General features: G+C 46.2%; 1 protein-coding gene and 1 long non-coding RNA gene across 5 annotated transcripts in view; one reads left to right on the top strand and one right to left on the bottom strand.

Annotated features, from left to right (window-relative positions):
• Positions 1 to 17,970, bottom strand: part of LOC148887612 (uncharacterized) — a 54,444-nt gene that overhangs the window by 30,671 nt on the left and 5,803 nt on the right. For all 4 annotated transcript variants that reach the window (XR_016117633.1, XR_016117634.1, XR_016117635.1 and 1 more), the window contains exons 2-3: positions 13,232 to 13,322; positions 12,266 to 12,334 (exon numbers count right to left, since the gene is read on the bottom strand). This is a non-coding gene — a long non-coding RNA (uncharacterized LOC148887612). The remainder of the gene's footprint in view (positions 1 to 12,265; positions 12,335 to 13,231; positions 13,323 to 17,970) is intronic.
• LOC148887613 (zinc finger protein 503-like) lies at positions 9,101 to 11,713 on the top strand. Its single transcript, XM_089015996.1, has 2 exons — positions 9,101 to 9,511; positions 10,264 to 11,713. Exons 1-2 carry the CDS (start codon positions 9,263 to 9,265, stop codon positions 11,569 to 11,571), a joined length of 1,557 nt encoding a protein of 518 aa, XP_088872122.1. The 5' UTR covers positions 9,101 to 9,262; the 3' UTR covers positions 11,572 to 11,713.

The raw sequence follows: 17,970 nt of genomic DNA on the forward strand, positions 1-17,970 counted from the left end.
AATTTCCAAGCACACCCGGAAACTACGATTCAGTTGTATTTCACTTTTCAGCACCGGAAAGGAAGTTTTCATACGATGGCGGCAAATTACAAAATAAAAACAGTTGCACAGGGTTACTGTTGGCCACACCTCACACGCCAACAAACCGAACTAACCCGGTTCTGGCTTCTGCTTTCCCTCCTGATAGCAACGTTGTTGGAATTCAAGTTCCTGTAATGCCTTTTTTTGCACCCCCCCCCCCCCCCATTTTATGGATATGAGACAAAAGGGAGGTTGCGGCAATGGAAGGCGAGAGAGTGGCCTAATGGTGCTGATTAATGACAACAGGCCAGGGGAAAACCAGGGACACGGGTGCAACATATATCATCCTTTCTCATCAGTTTCTGCGCCTCTGTGGCCTCTTTTTCCCCTAGAATGGGAGAGGGGGGTGGTGCACACCAGCTGAAATAAATACAATATCGTCTCTCCACTGTTCCAAGTTGACTGTCAAAAACGAGCAAAAACAAAGACGCACGTTGTATTTACAACAAGCACATAACACTGACGTGATGAGGCTTAGCTTAATGCTAACACATCATGGGAAATGCCATAGGCGGGCTCACAAATAGCATCAACAGTACACAAAGACAGATGATGTGGTTAACCGATGAAATCTGCCTCAAAATACACCCAGAAACATTCACTCTTCGCATTCCGAGAAAACCATTTAAAGAAATTAGCCCACGCGCACGCAGAGTTGAATGAATTAGTTGCGCAAAACAATTACCCCCCCGGTTGTTGCCATTAAACGGCTGACGTGCAAACAAGGCCCCTTGTGGGGGGCGGGGGGGAAACAAGGCGTCTTTTGTCCCACAGACTGTTTCCATGTGTTTTTTTCTCTTTTTTTTGCCCCCACCGGCCTCTGTGTACAATTAATAGCGCGGCGTTGCCGGGAGGTTGTCATTTTTCAAACGCTTTCCCTGGAAATGTTGGACACCCCCCTTAATGGGCGCGCTAATGCTCCAGCTGTCAGCGGCTGCACTTTTGCACAGCTCGTGACGTGCACTGAAATGGCATTAATCTCTTTGTGCGCGCCCCCCGCCCGCCTCCCCTATTTTTTTTCGTTCAATATATCAATCAAAAAAAATACTGGACAGCCATATTGAATCTGTACAGAAACACTAAAAGAGCATGCAAATATATTAAGTGGTTATATAATATTTTTGTATTTCATGATGCTAACATGCTTTAGTAGGTGTGGCCATTTTTTTTTAAACTATTCAAAAAATAGCAAAGTGTAAATATTTTGTCAAAAGTGCTGCCATTTTCTCCATTTCAAGCTGTCAAGATGGCTATCACAACTCATCACAGTTCAGTCAGAGTTCGGGATGTGAAACGACGGCGCGGTTAGAAAACAATTTTAAAAATGTGCGTGAAAAAAAACAAAAACGCTCCGGTTTGTACAGATATGAGATAAAGACGCGATGATACGCCGCCCATGTGACTATGTTTACGATCCTGCCATCGAGTGTGTGTGGTCACGGGACCGATTGCCAACAGCACACTTGACCGCACTTGTTTGGCTTGCCGTCAGAACAGATCACGCGTCACCTTTTTGTTGACAGGTGATGAGCAGAAGGGCCTGACTGGCATGTGGAAGGGTTCGCAAAATCTACAATTTAGACAGAAATCATAAAAAATATCAAATATAAAAGGAAAATATACAGTATTCACACTAGATTTACAGTATATTTGGATTGAATTAGTCTCGCAGTGGAGAAATTGACATTGCACATCAGCAAAGTCGTGGAAGTAAGAGGAAAGGAAAGGAAGAAGTAGAAAAACAAAACACAGGAGCTGCTGCAGCCACTCTTGAAGTCCCCCAAAAAGACCTAAATAACAAATAATGTGACACAACATAAAAGAAACAGATAGTCATTCAATTTTAAGCACTTTCTGCACCCTCTTTGTCATATGGAGCAGTTCTAGATGAATGAGGAGAGGATCAAAGTGTCCTTTTCACCAGTGGATCAGGGATAATCATGGTGGAATATGCACATCTGCGACAAGCTAAATGTTATAAAGCAAACACGAAGCTGTAGCATCCATTGATCAAAACAGATTGTCTCACATCTCCTTTCCCACTTAAATCCGCTTCAATTCCAAGCCGCGATTTGCTCATTTTTTTGGACGCAATGTTTTTATTACAACTAGATGATATCAAGAGCGAAGCGCAAACATCTTCAAGCCAAGCAAACTACTCTTTTTAAGCCCTCCTGTCGTCACTCCAAGGTAGTGATTCACCCGTATGCAAAATTTGGGACGGAATCAACAACCAGCGGATCATTTCTTGACGCATGACAATCTTTCCTGGCACGCTGGAATGCAAGATGAGTTATAACGTTTTGGAAAAAAAATGAAAACGTAGTCAAGTTGATGGCGTTCCGCTAAGGAATTTTTTTCTTTTTTTTTTATAAAAGGTGCGCGGCGGTTGTTGTGTCGGCGCAGCGTGACGGCAACCCTTCAACCCTCGTGTTCCAGAAGCTTAGACGCGCTTGTTTGATGACGGCTTATCCCCCTCAGCTGACATATTATGCTTGGACAGGCCTCCGGCTGAGCCGCCAGAACAAGCTACGGCGAGGATTAGCCCCCGCGCTGGCGCTAATGCAGTCAAACTGTCAGGCAGATCAAAGCCGCTCACTTCAGATTAAGACCAATTAAACGGGGTGGCGCTACACAAATTAATACTTGAAGTAGACACGCACGCTGCACGTACGCGCGCACGCGGATGCCTGAAAAGGGCGGGCGGTAGAAGCAGGCGGTTGCCCCGGGTTGCGAGCAAACGGCGACGTTCGTCCATCGCTACACCCGAAAACAAAAAGAAAGAAAAAAGGGAAAATAACTTTCGTTGGAGATTTCGAGGGGGGTTACGAACTGTTTACTTTTGGCATTGATGTCACACGTGCACACGTCGCCATCAATCATTCCAACGCTGAGGGGCCCCGATAGGCGTTGCCCCTGCGCTGACCCCCGGCGGCCAGCTGCGCTTCAGATGTTTATGTTTTTTTTTTTTTTTTTTCAGACCATCAGTGACAAAAACCCTGGCCCTGGAGTCGATGCGTGAATTGAAAATTTAATCTCGACCAAATTGTGATGATTGAGCACAAAATGGCTAACAATGTGCAGGTTGCATCGGGATATCACAACTGTCAAGATGGCGATTGTTCATTGACAGCGTAAGGACGACGTGATCGCGAGCGGTTCAGTTTGAAAGCCGCCACCATCTCATTTCAGAGAACAAATGTGCTTAAGTTATTTCTGAAAAAAAAAGGGGTAAGGCAATCTGTCAAAAGGCCGGCCTGTTTTGACATGTCGCATACCGCTGCCGAGATCACAGACTCCGATTCTGCTTGCAATTACCGCCGCAGGACCTTGCGGGCGGGCGGGCGGCCATTAATCCTACTTCTGGCCCTCCACGCGTCGACATGTCACATATTTCTCGCTGTCCTCCATGTAAAAAGAGATAGAGAGAGAAAGAGAGAGAGAGAGAGAGAGAGAGAGAGAGAGAGAGGGAGAGAGACAGAGGGAGAGACAGATAGACAGACAGAGAGAGAACAAGAAAACAAATGGCAAAGGTGCCATGATGTCGACTTAGCATTAGCTAGCAGGCTAACCGCTGTCCAATGGACTACGGGCTTGACATTCAAATTTCGGCATATAGTGGAGGTCACACAAAACTAGAGACCCTTTTGGATGATGATTCCCCCCCCCCAAAAAAAATACAAAATATTGATGTAAGACTTTACGAATTAAACCGTGTTTGTTTTTAATATTGTGTTACGTGTTTTTTTTTGACTGGAAAATATTTCAGTATTTTTTTCGCAATCTTTGGCGGAAAACCGACACTCTTACTTATTTGCAGAAAATCGGCACCACGACGAGAGCTTCTATAGGAAATTTTGCCCCCCAAAAAAACGACAACTCAGCGCAAACGTGATCAAAAGATTGAGACCGCTAAACTTAAGCTAGTTTTTTTTTGGGTCGGACCACCCTTCAATCCTACACACCCCATCACTCACAATTACCGCCCCACCACTCCACGCATGAATCATGCCCGCTCGACAAAACAAGCTTTGAGGTCAGGTTTTATTCTTCTTTGCGTAAGCCCCAAGACAAGGAAGACTTAAAGGGGGGCGGTCTTACGGGGATCATCGTAAGAGAAAACACATGCCGTAAATTACGAAAGAAAAAATAATGTAATACCGGCACGGTTGGGAAATCGACTTATTGGACTTTGCTCATCAAACGGCGGAACGGTTCTTGCTCGCCATGAATACGCTTGAGCTCTAAAGCCGCACTTTGTCTTTTTTTAATATTCGTCACCCCGCGAATCCACCCTGGGGGAGTTGAAATTTAAACTTCAAACACGGTCAAGAGGTGTCAGACATATACTCGCGTCGAGGGTGGGGGGCGCTAGCGAGAAACAATTGGTGAGAATTTTTCATCCCGCCATCTTCCGAACGGACATCTGAATAAAGTTAAACTGACACGGTTCTCCATTTTTTCTTCTTCTCTGAGCTCAATTCCACACGGATCATCCCCGTAGGAGCTAATAAAGTCAGGTTTATGGAAAAGCCGGGACGGATTAACAGAAGGAAGAGCACCGTCCTAAGAATTTCAAGGCTAGCCCAGCTGTACATTAAAAACAGTGGGAGGGGGCGGGGCTAAAAAGGTCAACGAAAAGCCAACGGTGTACACGGGTTTGAAGTGGTTTTGTCGGTCGGTGATCCTTTGGCAATCCGCTTGAAATTAAACATTCCTTCCCGTTTGTGCGCTTGGGTGTATCCAAGATGGCGACGGAGGGGCGGTCAATATTGCATCCAGTTTTGCCTTTTGGATTGGATTGGATTAGGATCACAGTGGAGAAATTTACATTTTACAGCAGTAAAGTGGTGAAAGTAAGAGAAAAGGAAAGGACTGCTGTAAAGGCAGCCGCTGTTGTGGCGCCATCTTGAAGTCAAAAAAGCAAACAAAAAACTAAAATCCCAACACAAAAGACAAGCTGGAGCATCCATTAATGAAAAGAGACCATCTCACATCTCCTGTCCCACATCAATCCGCTTCAATTCCAAGTCGTGACAGTTTTGCAGAACAGTTTTGTATTGGGCAAGTTTTGGACGGAGGTACTCTGCTTCTCGTGTCAAAGTATGCTTTAAAAAAAGCGATACGGAAATATTTTTTTGTGACAACCCCCCCCCCCCTCACCCCCTACCTGTCCGTCACACTTTGAGAATCAGTGACCGAATGGAAAGGTGGAAACGCCGCAAAAGGAGGCGTCAGACATGAGCATTTGATCGTTAAGTCGACAAATGGAGCGCTAAGTGTCGAAAGGCTCCGACCGACCGCCTGACGCTAATTCCGGAGCCCCTCCCGCGTATCCTTAATCCCGCTTGGGAAATGTGACAAAATCATTCTCGAGGCCTTCGCTTTTTACGAGAAGCAATATGCCCATCACAGACACCCCCCCCCCCAAATACACACACCCTTGAGTGTCAAAACACGCTACCTGTACATTTTCACCCGCCGGAAATTAAATCTGAGGCATCGACGATGATTTATGCTATGTTATGGATGACCCCCCCCCCCCCTTAAAATGACAGAGGCACGTTACTAATCCCTGAGGCCAGCCAGACAAGATGATAACAACGCAGGAGCGACTTGACAAAGTTTCCACAAAGTTCTTAACGGGAAATATGGCAGCTGTCGTGGGACGGAGGGTTGGGTGTGGGGGGGGTGGTTCGTCTGAAGCTAACGCGTACGTACAGCATGACATCCCCCCCCCTCCCTCACCTGCCTGATACGGCAGTCGAGTGGACGACAGCGTTTCATCTCGGCGGGCTTTAAAGTTGCCGCTCCTGACTAGCTTTGACTAATCGAGGAGACAACGTGGAAAAAGATCCTTCAAACCGACGCCACCTCACAACCCGGCCAACTCTTCGCCTGCAAAATGGAGGACGGGGGCGGGGGGTACGCTTGACTTTCAAGTATCCGAGGTGTCCCGTCTTAACCGCATCACACTGGTAACACTACCCGACAAGTTCTTATTCCGTGCCGGTTAAGAACCCCCTCAGCCTTTCAAAGACGAACGCGGCGCCATTTTCTTGTCATATTCGCTTGAAGGACGGCTCGTCGACTCGCTCGTCTAATTCGGCGCACTTTAAAGACGTTCAAGGTGCATTACGGCAGCCATCCAAGGTGACGGGAGCAATTTCCAAGTGTCATTCGGCAATGGAAATCCCCCTCCCACCCCACCTCGACTCCCGTGTCTCCCGTCGGCTGTCAAAGGGCCATGTGAAGTTAGCACTAATCGGGATCTTATTCACTCAAAACGGCATTTACTTGTCGGCGCTTTGCGAGGCCGTAATAGGGGGGTGGGGAGTTGAGGGGTCATCAAGATGCGTTGAAAGCTATTGGAATGAAAAGGTCAATTGGTTGCTGAGTTTTTTTGGGGGTGAGGCGGTGGAGATATTCAATTATTTGCAGTTTTTTCCGGTTGCAACACTGAAGCTTATTTATTTCTTTTATTTTATTTTTGGTATCAAATTCGTCGTGAGTAAAGAGAGCAACTAGTAACGGGTGGGGGTGTTCTTGCCGGGCAGACGGCAGTTAGTTAAGGCCGTTAATTTCCCCGTAGACGCGCCACTGCGGGCGACGCACTGGAATTGTACTTAACCGTTATTAATGTGATGGGACTTGGCACGAGGCGAATCAATTAAACAAGAGCAATTGGCGGATAGCGGCATTTAACGCGCGGGGGGGGGGGGGGGGAGTAATATTTCTTACTAATTTTTTTTATTCACGTTTATTTATGTATTCATTTAAGACATAAAAAATGTAAAAATATAGAAATATAAAAATAAAAATGTCAAAATAAAAAATTAAATACAATTTAAAAATACAATAATATAAAAATATAAAATAATTTAAATTTTAAAATTTTAAAATACAAAACATTTCTACTGTAAAATTTGTACAAAAAAAGATTAAACTTTTTAAATATCTCGAAAAAATAAAATAAAAAAATACACTTTTTTAAATAAAAAACAAAAGTTACAAACATTTTAAATTTGTAATTTTGTTAAATAAAAAAATGTAAAAATTTTACATTTAAAAAAAATTACAAATGTAACAAATTTATAATTTCAATATTTAAATTTGTTTAATTTTGTATATTTTATTTTTTAATGTAAATATTTTCACAAATATTTTAATTGATGTTTAATTGTTTACATTTTTTAATTGTTTTGATTTTTTAATAATACAGTACAAGACTAAAGTAAACTTATTTGACGTTGTGTATGTCCTGGTCAAGGAACAAAAAACCCCCAAAAAAGACAACAACAACAACGAATTATGACCGAGTACGTTTGTCCAAATTGCAAGAATCTCCGAAAGCTCGTCGCCAGCCGCTAACTCAACCGACGTCCGACTTTGAAGCAGCCGTCCTGGCAAGCGGGCTGCGTCCCGTCCATAAAAGTGTCCCGCCTGGTTGAAATACAAGCGGGAGATTTCAGTCTCTCTGTTTAAAAGTCATGAATTACGACCACAGTGAGGGAAGCGGCGGGGGCAGTGGAAAAATGTGCAGCCATTTAGGGACCGAGTTGGGAATTTGCTGTGCGTCTCGGCGGCCCATCCATCAGGGCCACAATAAAAGAGTTTTTGGCTGACGGGGGCAAATTTACGGTCGCCCTTCCCCCGTCCTAATAACTCAAACCGCCGTGTCACCGGCCGACTTGGCGTTGCCGAAAACGGCAGCGCTGTTATCAATCAAAAAAAAAAATCTGAAAAAAAAATAACTCGCATCTGTTTAACTTTGGCCCGAGAAGTACAACGTTTAGAAACGATTGGGTAATCAGATTAAGTGGGCCTATTTCAGAATACGGCGCTGGGAATTGATTGGGAAATGGAAGATTTCGACATGAACGGTGACCGCAAGACACTTTCATGAAACGCTTTTTGCATCGTAAACTATTTCGGATTCAACGTGATGAGATTAATTCATTCCAGAAGCATCCGTCACTCAAACGTGTTATTTTTTCCGACTTGCGGCCTAGTTTGGCCGGAATTCAAAATGGCCGCCGGAATGGTTTTCAATTTAACTCCGAAGCCGACATACGAGCCCCCCCCCCCCCCCCCCTTTCCCTACTCTTTATTTTTGCACTCAGCGTTGACCTCAATGTGACTGAAGAAGAGAAATGCCGACGGTTGACAGATAACTGGCGACTAGGACGGAGAAGTGACAGATGCCAGGCTGCATCGGAGTGCGCCAGCGGGGAAGGTTTTAGCCCCTCCTCCCCTGACCAAAATAAAAAAACCAGTTGGGACTTTCTGTGTTTGTGCTTCTAACATTCCCCAAAAAACAAGATAAGATCGCAAAATTGTTCTATGGTGTGAACGCTTGCAAATTTCCTTCACTAGGAGGCAGATGAAGCGGCTCGGGCATTTGATTAGGATGCATACCTGGTGAGGTGTCCCCGTGCCCGTCTCAGCACTATGGGGGACAGAGCTTTCAGCTGCTCTGCCCCCAAACTTTGGAACTCACTTCCTCCCAACATTCGTAACATCGATTCTCTTCCCACCTTCAAATCCCATCTCAAAAGCCACCTATTTAAAATCACATTTTCTGTGTAGCTCTTTCTTTCGTTTCTATTTAGAATTGGATTTGATTTATTGTATTCTATTTGTGATTGTATTTTATTTATTATAGTGCCTATGCTTGTCTGTGACGGTAAGGTGTCCTTGATAGCTTTGAAAGGCGCTTAAAATGAAATGTATTATTATTATCCATGAGATCATTTTAGCTCGTCGACGTGCATCTACCAGATCCGAACGTATAAAAACAAAACCGATAACGCGAAAAGCGCCACGTTAAAAGGCGCCGTCGGCGTGAAACGCACCCCCGCGTGGACACGCGACGTCATTTTCACCTCGCATCAACTCTTGCAGGCTGCGATCGACGCACGCACAGTTAAGCCGTGTGGGAGGGCGGTTGAGGCGGAGTGATCGTGCCTCCCTTTTGACGCACCGCCTCCATCTCTCTCCTCCCTCTCGTCATCCGAGCGCGCTCTCGGACCCTCGACCACTCCGTCACGGGACGCCGAGGGGAGAAGACGCCACTGCGGACGCGGATTGCCCACGAACGGATTACAGCAAATTCGGAGGGGCATCGCCCACCCACCAACCTACGCATGAATTCCTGGGCCGTTCGCGCCAGCTTGGGGTCATGATCGCGGCCCCCCCGGCGCCCCTCCTGAGACACAGCAGCAATCCAGCGTGGGAGAGCCGCTCCTCGTCGGGGGAGAAAGGCGCAGCGAGAGCCTCCGAAGGCACCGTCTCCTCCCCCGCAGACCCGCAGCGCCAGGCCAGCCGCCTGCCCATCAAGTTATTGAAAATGCTCACCGCTCGGGGGGGGCACATCATGCACCCGGAGTACCTCCAGCCGTTGCCGTCCACGCCGATCAGCCCCATCGAGGTGAGTCTTCTTCCTCCGTTCGGGTTGTTTGAGGCGTTCGAAGGCAGAGGGTGTCAAATCCGAGGCCCCCGGAGGCAGATTGGGACCGTCGCGTCGTTTCACGTGGACAATTTTGACGATTTATCTCAATTGAATAACGGTTTTGTTATGCTTTTCAAATTTGGTCGCCATTACATTGTGGATGGCGAAATGATTTATGCAGCTGCATAGAAGAGAGACTTTAACTCAATCACTGCCAGACGATGTGCAAAAATTTTTGTCATTGTCACTTAAATTCCAGGACCCACAAAATATTGAGTTTTAGGACGATGTAAACATTTAATTCAGCGTTAAAAAAAAACATAAATTCTCTTCTTTCATCAGAAAAAAAAGAGTTAATTCCTAAATTATTGGGTCTGGAGTTATCTGAGTTTGAAATGGGGGCAGCTGTCCAAAATACAATACAATACAATACATACATATTGGTTTATATAGAACTTTAACAACAGCTGAAGCTGGAACAAAGCGCTAATATGGACACGAGGGAAATGATGCCCTCTTGTGACAATGCTGCCCTCTTGTGCCGGAGGCCACGGCCAGCGCTTTGTCAGCACCCCTCGTAAGAAAAACCAAAACCCGAACAAATTTGGGAATGGCGGTGAATGAGTTAAGAGATTATTTTGAAAAACAGAAGCAAATATAATTCAAAATTCCGGCTGTACAACCCCCCCAAAATGACACGGTGCTTAACGGAGATTTGTTGTGCGTGACAGCTGGACGCCAAGAAGAGCCCGCTGGCGCTCTTGGCCCAAACGTGCTCCCAGATCGGCAAAGCGGACCCGCCGGCTTCCTCCAAGCTTTCGTCGGCGGCGTCCGCAGGGGACAAGGAGAGCAAAAGCGGCCCCCTAAAGATCAGCGACATCGGCGCCGACGACAAGTCGAGCTTTAAGCCCTACGCCAAATCGTCGTCGTGCTCGGACGCCAAGAAGGAGCCTAGCCCAATCGGAGAGAAAAACACTTTCCGGGTGCCGAGCGCCACCTGCCCGCCGTTCGCGGCGAGGACGGGCAGCCGCAGCGCCAGCCCGAGCTCCTGCGCCTCCGCCACGGCCTCGCCGCCGCCGTGCGACAAGGACGACAAAAGGGAGTGCGAGCGGCATCAAAACACGCCGTCGCCGGGGAGCAACCGGACGAGCGCCGTTAGCCCGGACGCAGGGCGGGACAGCGGCAAGGCCTGCGACACACCATCCGTGACCTCGTCGACGCTCGCCTCCGGATTGGTGGCTCCGGTTTCCCCCTACAAGGCCGTTTTCCCCTTACCGCCCGCTGGCATTTCCTACCCGGGGAGTTTAGCGGGGGGCTACGCCGGGTACCACCAGCCCTTCCTGCCCCCGGCTATGAGCCTGGAGCACGCCAAATCCAGCAGTCAGCTGCTGAGCGCCCAATTGGCAGCGTGCGGCAAGGCGTCCCCCCCCTCGCTCATGTCAGCTGCTTTGTGCCGGGACCCGTACTGCCTGGGCTACCACTGCGGCGGACATTTGTCGGCGAGCTCCGGCGCAAACTGCGCGCACGACGCCGCCTCGCACCTCAAATCCGGATACCCGCTAGTTTACTCCGCGCACCCGTTGCACGGCGCGCCGTCGTCGTTCGCCGCGCACCCGCTCTACCCGTACGGTTTCGTGCTGCCCAACGACCCGCTGCCGCACGCCTGCAACTGGGTGTCGGCGAACGGAGCGTGCGACAAGCGCTTCTCCAGCTCCGACGAGCTGCTGGGACACCTCAGGACGCACACGGCGTTCGCCGCCGCCGGATCCGACAAACTGCTCTCCGGCTACCCGGGCTCGCCCTCGCTAGCCGCCGCCATGGCCTGCCACGTGCACATGAACCCGTCCGGCCCGCTCGCCCTGAGAGGTGGCCCGCATCACCCGCTTGGACTCGGCGCCCGCTATCACCCGTATTCCAAAAGCCCGCTGCCCGCCCCCGGAGCCCCGGTGCCGGTGCCCGCGGCCACCGGGCCTTACTACTCCCCATATGCTTTGTACGGACAAAGACTGACCACAACCTCGACTTTGGGCTACCAATAGTGACCATTCGCACTCATTTATAATTTGAGGCCCAAATGAGTTTTTATATGTACTTCATGCAGGGTGGGGATGCTTGTATTTATTGGAGATAGCTTCAAGCGTGAAAAAAAAAAACAAATATTAAAAAAAATCTATAATATAACTTGCAACAGCGTGGATGTGCATTATTTGGGAAACACCGGCAAAAGATTTTTTTTTTGGTTGTCTGCACTATGATGGACGCAAATAGCGCCAAATGTTGTGTTACTGGCTGTATTATTAGTCACAAGGGGCCCTTTATGGCCCACAACCCGCATGTTTTACACCTTCGTTTTAACATGGTGCGTGTACTAACTCACATGTTTACATTCTACGATGCAATCTGGATATTGCGGCCATATTGTAAACAAGTTTTGCCATGAACAAGTTTTAGCAGGTTTTTTTTTACGCTCGCCTTTCGCATTTGTCAAACGACATGTGCCGATTTCAACGATATCGGGATCCCGATGCGCAAGTACGCCGATGACAATGTAATCGGTCACGTGCTACCGTTAAAACCTGCACAGTGATTTGCTCCAATAACATTGAAGTTAAGTTAATTTGACACTAAAACAAGCCTCAACATGTTTACGCTTCAAACGAGCTCTTTCGCAGATGTATTTTAAGCGGTTAGTAATTAAACAAAAAACAACCAAGAAAGAAAAAAGTCACTTACCGGTATTTGTTGTTTTTCTTCTTCTGTAAACGTTGATTTTTTTTCCTGGCATATAACACAAAAGGATTCCTGCAGGGCAAGTAAACGCACTGTCATTGGCGCTGAAGACAGTCAAATTCATTTTTAGCTGTACTGCGGGATAGATTAAAATACAATAATAATCATAATAATAATAATCATAATCATCATACTACTAATAATACAATACTAATACTAATACTATTACTAATACTAATACTAATACTGCTACTGCTACTACTAATAATAATAATCAACATCATCATCATCATCATCATAATAATGATGATGATAATAACAATAATAATAATAGTAATAATAATATTGATAATAATAATAACAACAATAATATAATAATAGAACTAATAATATTGATGATGATGTGTATAATAATAATAATAATAATAATAATAATAATAATAATAATAATAATAATAATAATCATAATAATTCAAAGCTTGCCAATAAAAGTGTCTGCATTAATCGTTGACATTTTTCATTTGTTCATTTTTCCCCTCATTGACTCAGTCAGCCAAACTCCAAATGGTTGCGGCAATGCTTCTAATGTGTCCTTGTCAACTGTGTCCATGCCACGGCCGAGCCTTTATCTGATGCATTTAAGAATGTCAAACAATTCTTCTTTTGTCTTTGGAGCTAAAAATACTTCAAGTTTACGGCGTGTAACGGACACGAGCTGTTGATGCTCCCCGAGGCCCCACCTGCAGCCCAAAACATTTTTTTCCCAATGTTTGTCTGTTGCAATGTGGTCCTTTATAGGGCTTGGTAGTTTGCTGTCAAGCTTATTAATGATCCAATCAGAGGGAAGAAACCCCCCTCAACCCCCCATCCACAATCTACTGCTTACATTAACTCCCTGCTCTCAATTTACGACCCTTGCAGAGGCTGCTTGGCTTGGACTTAAAACAAAACAAAACTTGAAGGACTCACTTGAAATCGGGAGCATTTCGCTGCAGATTTCCCCAAATAGGAGGCGAGGTATTGCGGCTTTGAGTTGTTTGTCTCTCCCCGTTGAATTGTCCTATAAACACAAACAAAAAAACAAAAGATGATTATTAGCGATGGTATGGACATATTTCTACTTCAATACACGCCAGAAGCAGCAACGCATAAAAACAAACAATAACCAAGTCATTGACTTGAGATGCCAAGATGGCGTCACGCCACGTATATTTTTTTTCCGAAAACATGGCTCAACAAAGCTAACCGTTGATGCGGTTACTTAACCATAACATGGCACCAAAGCGATATTTGTATACAAAACGTTCCATTGACCTGAGTATCCCAAAAAAATAAAAATAAAAATGCAAATACCTCAACGCACAAAAATAGGTTAAAAAAAAAGACAAGAAATCGCAAGGGTAAACTAAACGCTACGTTCTTGTCTTTCAACACCCCGCACACCCTAGAATTAACCAACAAGGCCACATTTTGGATGTCTGTCATTAGCTGAAAACTTTTTTTCCTGCCTTTTTTTGGGTCTGTAACAACATCTTGCTCAGTTTGTCAACTGCCACTTTCGAGTGATTAATGACCACCGGGCCTATTGTGTGTGTGTGTGTGTGTGTGTGTGTGTGTGTGTGTGTGTGTGTGTGTGTGTGTGAGTGTACATGGCTAATTAACTGCAGGCTGACTGAAGGGCCTCCGATAACCCCGTTTTTTTTCTCCATCCTCCCACCCGCTCACCCCCGCTTGGTGGTGGCATGTGGAAGCGCTTACTGACAAATTTGCGAGGAGCAGAGCAACGTTGACGAAGACGAATGGTCGCCCAGAACGGTAAACAGACGCTAATTTAAGCCCGTTTAAATGTATGACAAGTGTGTTCGTGGAGGGGGGGGGGGGGGTAATGTGGCCAAAGTCCCCCCCGCCCCGCCTTCCTTCCACCACCCGACCGCATCACCTCCACTCCCCACGCTGAAAATTACACTTGGCGTCTTTAGCGAAGGAGATTTTGGCTGCTTGGAACAAACATGGTCGCCACAAAGATGGTGTTGATCTTCTGAAATAACGACTCCATTTGAATTCTTTTCCCGGCGGCCTCTGATGACATCATCGGTGAAGGAGAACATTTGACGCCCGTTTACGGCTACGCTGACTCCGACGCGTCTTTTTTTTTAATGACGCCTCACAGGCAATATAAATAACTTGCATTTTTGGGCTAACGCGATGCGTGGACCAAACATTTTAACAGCGCTCTAACAAGGTGACTTATCCCGTCCGCCTCCGTGTGGGTAAACACCAACTAAATGTCAAGTCGGCTCATAAAGCGCCTTGTAAATTTGACTCCGTGTCGTTGGGGTTATAACCGGTGTAAATAACAAGCTGCTTTTGGTTGGCGTCGCTCGCCGTTGTCATCGCTCTTCCACCCCCCACGTATTCATCACGTGAGAAACGAGCCGCGCGCAACGACGTTTGCTATCCCAACGGAAACGTATGAAAAAGAAACAACCCACAAAAGCCTTGACATGGAAAGTGCTAGTGACTGTTTACCCCCAAAATAAAGTAGCTGACATAGAATGGCGACTCAGAGGATGATAAATGGCTCTGCTAAAGCCCACGGGACCGGAGGCCCGAATGAGGACGCAGCTAATTGCCGTGCGAAATACTTTGGCGTGAGCTGATAGAAAATCCAAAGCATCCCGACGCCCAAAAAAAGGGCCTGGTTGCGAGCTCCATGAACTCCCAACGTGGTTGTCGGAATTCACTCGAAAACAAGCTGCGGTCAAATATATCGTAACAAAGTAGCATCCCCCCAAAAAAATGAACATTCACTGATTCGCTGCCATTCACGAATTAATTCAGAAATAGAAAATATGACATAGAGTGCCATTCCCGAATTAGTTTGGGTTTTGTGAGTTAAAAAGTTGTATTTTTGGAGGGCGGCTATACAGGTAACGTCCGACTTAGGACCGGCTTGACTTGCAACCACCCATACTTACGACTATGACCTCCAGACCCTACGACAATTTTGGCCAGCCAGCATCTCACTTTTTGAGAGTCTCTATTTAACATTTTGAATGGATTTCGACATACGACCGTTTGGTCGGAACAGAACTCGGTCGTAAGTCGGATGTTACCTGTATATTGTTCTATATATGGTAAATATGTATACAAACATGCAGTAATTGATTACATTGGCCTTTTGGAGGTAGGATGGTCGAAAAATATCCAGAGATTCGTCACCGTGGACTATCATCTTTTGGGTTTGCAGAAATTTCGAATCAATCCAGTAAATTGTCCGTCTACATGTGTTGCTCCACCGTTGGCGTTCAAATCACCATGCGTTACAACAACAGGATGTGAATAAGCACAGTCTGTCTGATCTGAAAACTTTTCAACCGAAGAGTGAAACCGACTTCATAAAAAAGCGCCCCACCCCCAAACCCTCCTGATTACATTAGCCTCTGTTTTTCTCGCAGGAAATGAAAAGCAGATGTTGTGTACACCATAGCGTGGCGAAATCCAAGCGCAAAGCGGCAAAGACAGGGGGTCAATTTGAGGCACCCTGCGTGCTCGATATCCATCAAACGTTGGCCTTCGCTAAGGCTATCCCGCGTGATTCATTTGCATCCGGCGAGGTCGGGGTGAAAACGCTCTCTCCCGCCTGCGCAGGTGTAAAGGCGTCGTCCATCTTCGCGCCGCTAATTATTCTGTCGCATTTGGAAATACGTCAAATATTTTCCAGTCATGCTTGTTGTACAGGTAACCTCCGACTTACGACCGAGTTCCGTTCCGACCAAACGGTCGTAAGTCGAGATACATTCAAAATGTTGACTATAGGCTAAATGACAGGAAAACTCCCCCCTCTGGTGCCATCACACGGTCGATTACTGTGCGAGAGTGAGATACTGGCCAAAACTGTCATACGTGTTGCCGGCCTGCTAGCGCATTTCGGTGCCAGGCGTAGAATTAAAATTTTAAACATAGGGTCTGGGGGTCGTGGTCGTAAATACGGGTGGTCGTAAGTCGAGGACAGGTATACAGGTAACATCTGACTTACAACCGTCTCGACTTACGACCACACATACTTACGACCACGACCTCCAGACCCTACGACAATTTTGGCCAGCCAGCCAGCCAGCATCTCAGGTTTTGCAAGTCATTTAGCCTCTGAGTCTCTATTCAACATTTTGAATGTATTTCAGCTTAAGACCATTTTGACTTACGGCCGTTTGGTCAGAACAGAACTCGGTCGTAAGTTGGATGTTACCTGTATTTTTTTTTGTGTGCGTGTATTTTGTGGGCCAATCTGTTTTTCGTATTCGCCGGTTTGGACTGCAAACGCACCCCCCTCCCGTTTTTCACAGGTAATATACTTTTAAAATGCTTAGCATATGCTAACGTTCGGCAAGGAGCCCTGCAAAGCGAAAAATAATAATAATAAAAAAAAGAAATTTTTGGTCAAGATCAGAAGGCACCGACACAAGCTGTCTCCTGGCTTGATAAATCCCGTCTCACATTGAGGTGGCATCATCTAGCGCTTCACTTCTAAATCAACACAGAGGAGATCTTTGCTAGCTGGGATAGGGGGAGACGGGTTGGGGGGGGACTGCGATGAAAAATGAGTTTTAGTTTGAGTATGCGAGAATCTTGTGCCTTGGTGTGTTTGAATTGCAATCATTCAAAAAAGTTCAAAGATTTTATTTTATTTTTTGAAGGCACAAGGCGTTTAAACACTCCCCCCCCCCAACACCACCACATTTCGCAGCCGCGCAGTAGGCCCGTCCCACAACAAAGTGCGACGCCTCGAGTGATCATCCATCATGGCGAGCTTTTGGTGGCACATCAAACGCGGCCAACTCGCCGCTCCGTTTATTCAGAAAAAAAATTAAACGGGTGGGGGGGCGGTGGCTACTCGGAGCAAGAATTCAACCTTTAAAAGGAGTTAAAGTTACATTCCTTTTATTCGTTTCTGAGAATCGAGACAGTGGGATCTTTTATTTTTTTTAAGATTTTGGATTTATGGTGGCATGCTCACAAGACTGGAGATACACAAAACACCACATCTTTTAAAAAACGGGGACTGATAAACTGTGATAGAAGCATCACTTGTACGATATTAGAAAAAAAAATCTTAAAAATAGCCCTCTGGAATATTGAGCATTAAAAACATACAGTTACAATGATATTGACAAAAATAGATCAGCTTTTGCTATCATATTAGTTCTTTAGTGATGATAAAGAATCTATGCATGTGGGTGTCATCGGCCAGGGGTGTGAGTACGTTCGCAGACGCTTGTCACGATCCCGAACGACAAGCAAGTGGCCCGTCTGGATGTTTTCGACGCTAAATTTGTCGCTAAAATAAATGAAAACAAAAACAAAGCGCGCTATCACCTGAATGCAGACGCGAGAGCCGCGTCGAACCGATTAGCAGCTTAGCCGAGGCGAGAGACTCCATAAAACTGTGGGGCGGGCAGCCGGCGTAACAAATGGCTCGCTTTGGATTTATTTGGACTTTTATTTCTCCTTTTAATGACTGGACACGCCCCCTTTTCCCGGCATAGTGCGTCGGCTACATTTCCAGATTAGCGTTGACTAATGACGAGTCAAAATAGCCGTTAGCTACATGAATGGCTTTTTATTGGAAAAGTCAATATTGGCCACGCGCGTGAGGAATCGATACAACTGCCATTAGGGATATATATACATAGGGCCGGAGTTACCAG

The sequence above is a fragment of the Hippocampus bargibanti genome, linkage group LG15 (genome assembly GCF_051943395.1).
Source record: "Hippocampus bargibanti isolate YZ-2025 linkage group LG15, ASM5194339v1, whole genome shotgun sequence".
In the NCBI taxonomy this organism is placed as follows: domain Eukaryota; kingdom Metazoa; phylum Chordata; class Actinopteri; order Syngnathiformes; family Syngnathidae; genus Hippocampus; species Hippocampus bargibanti.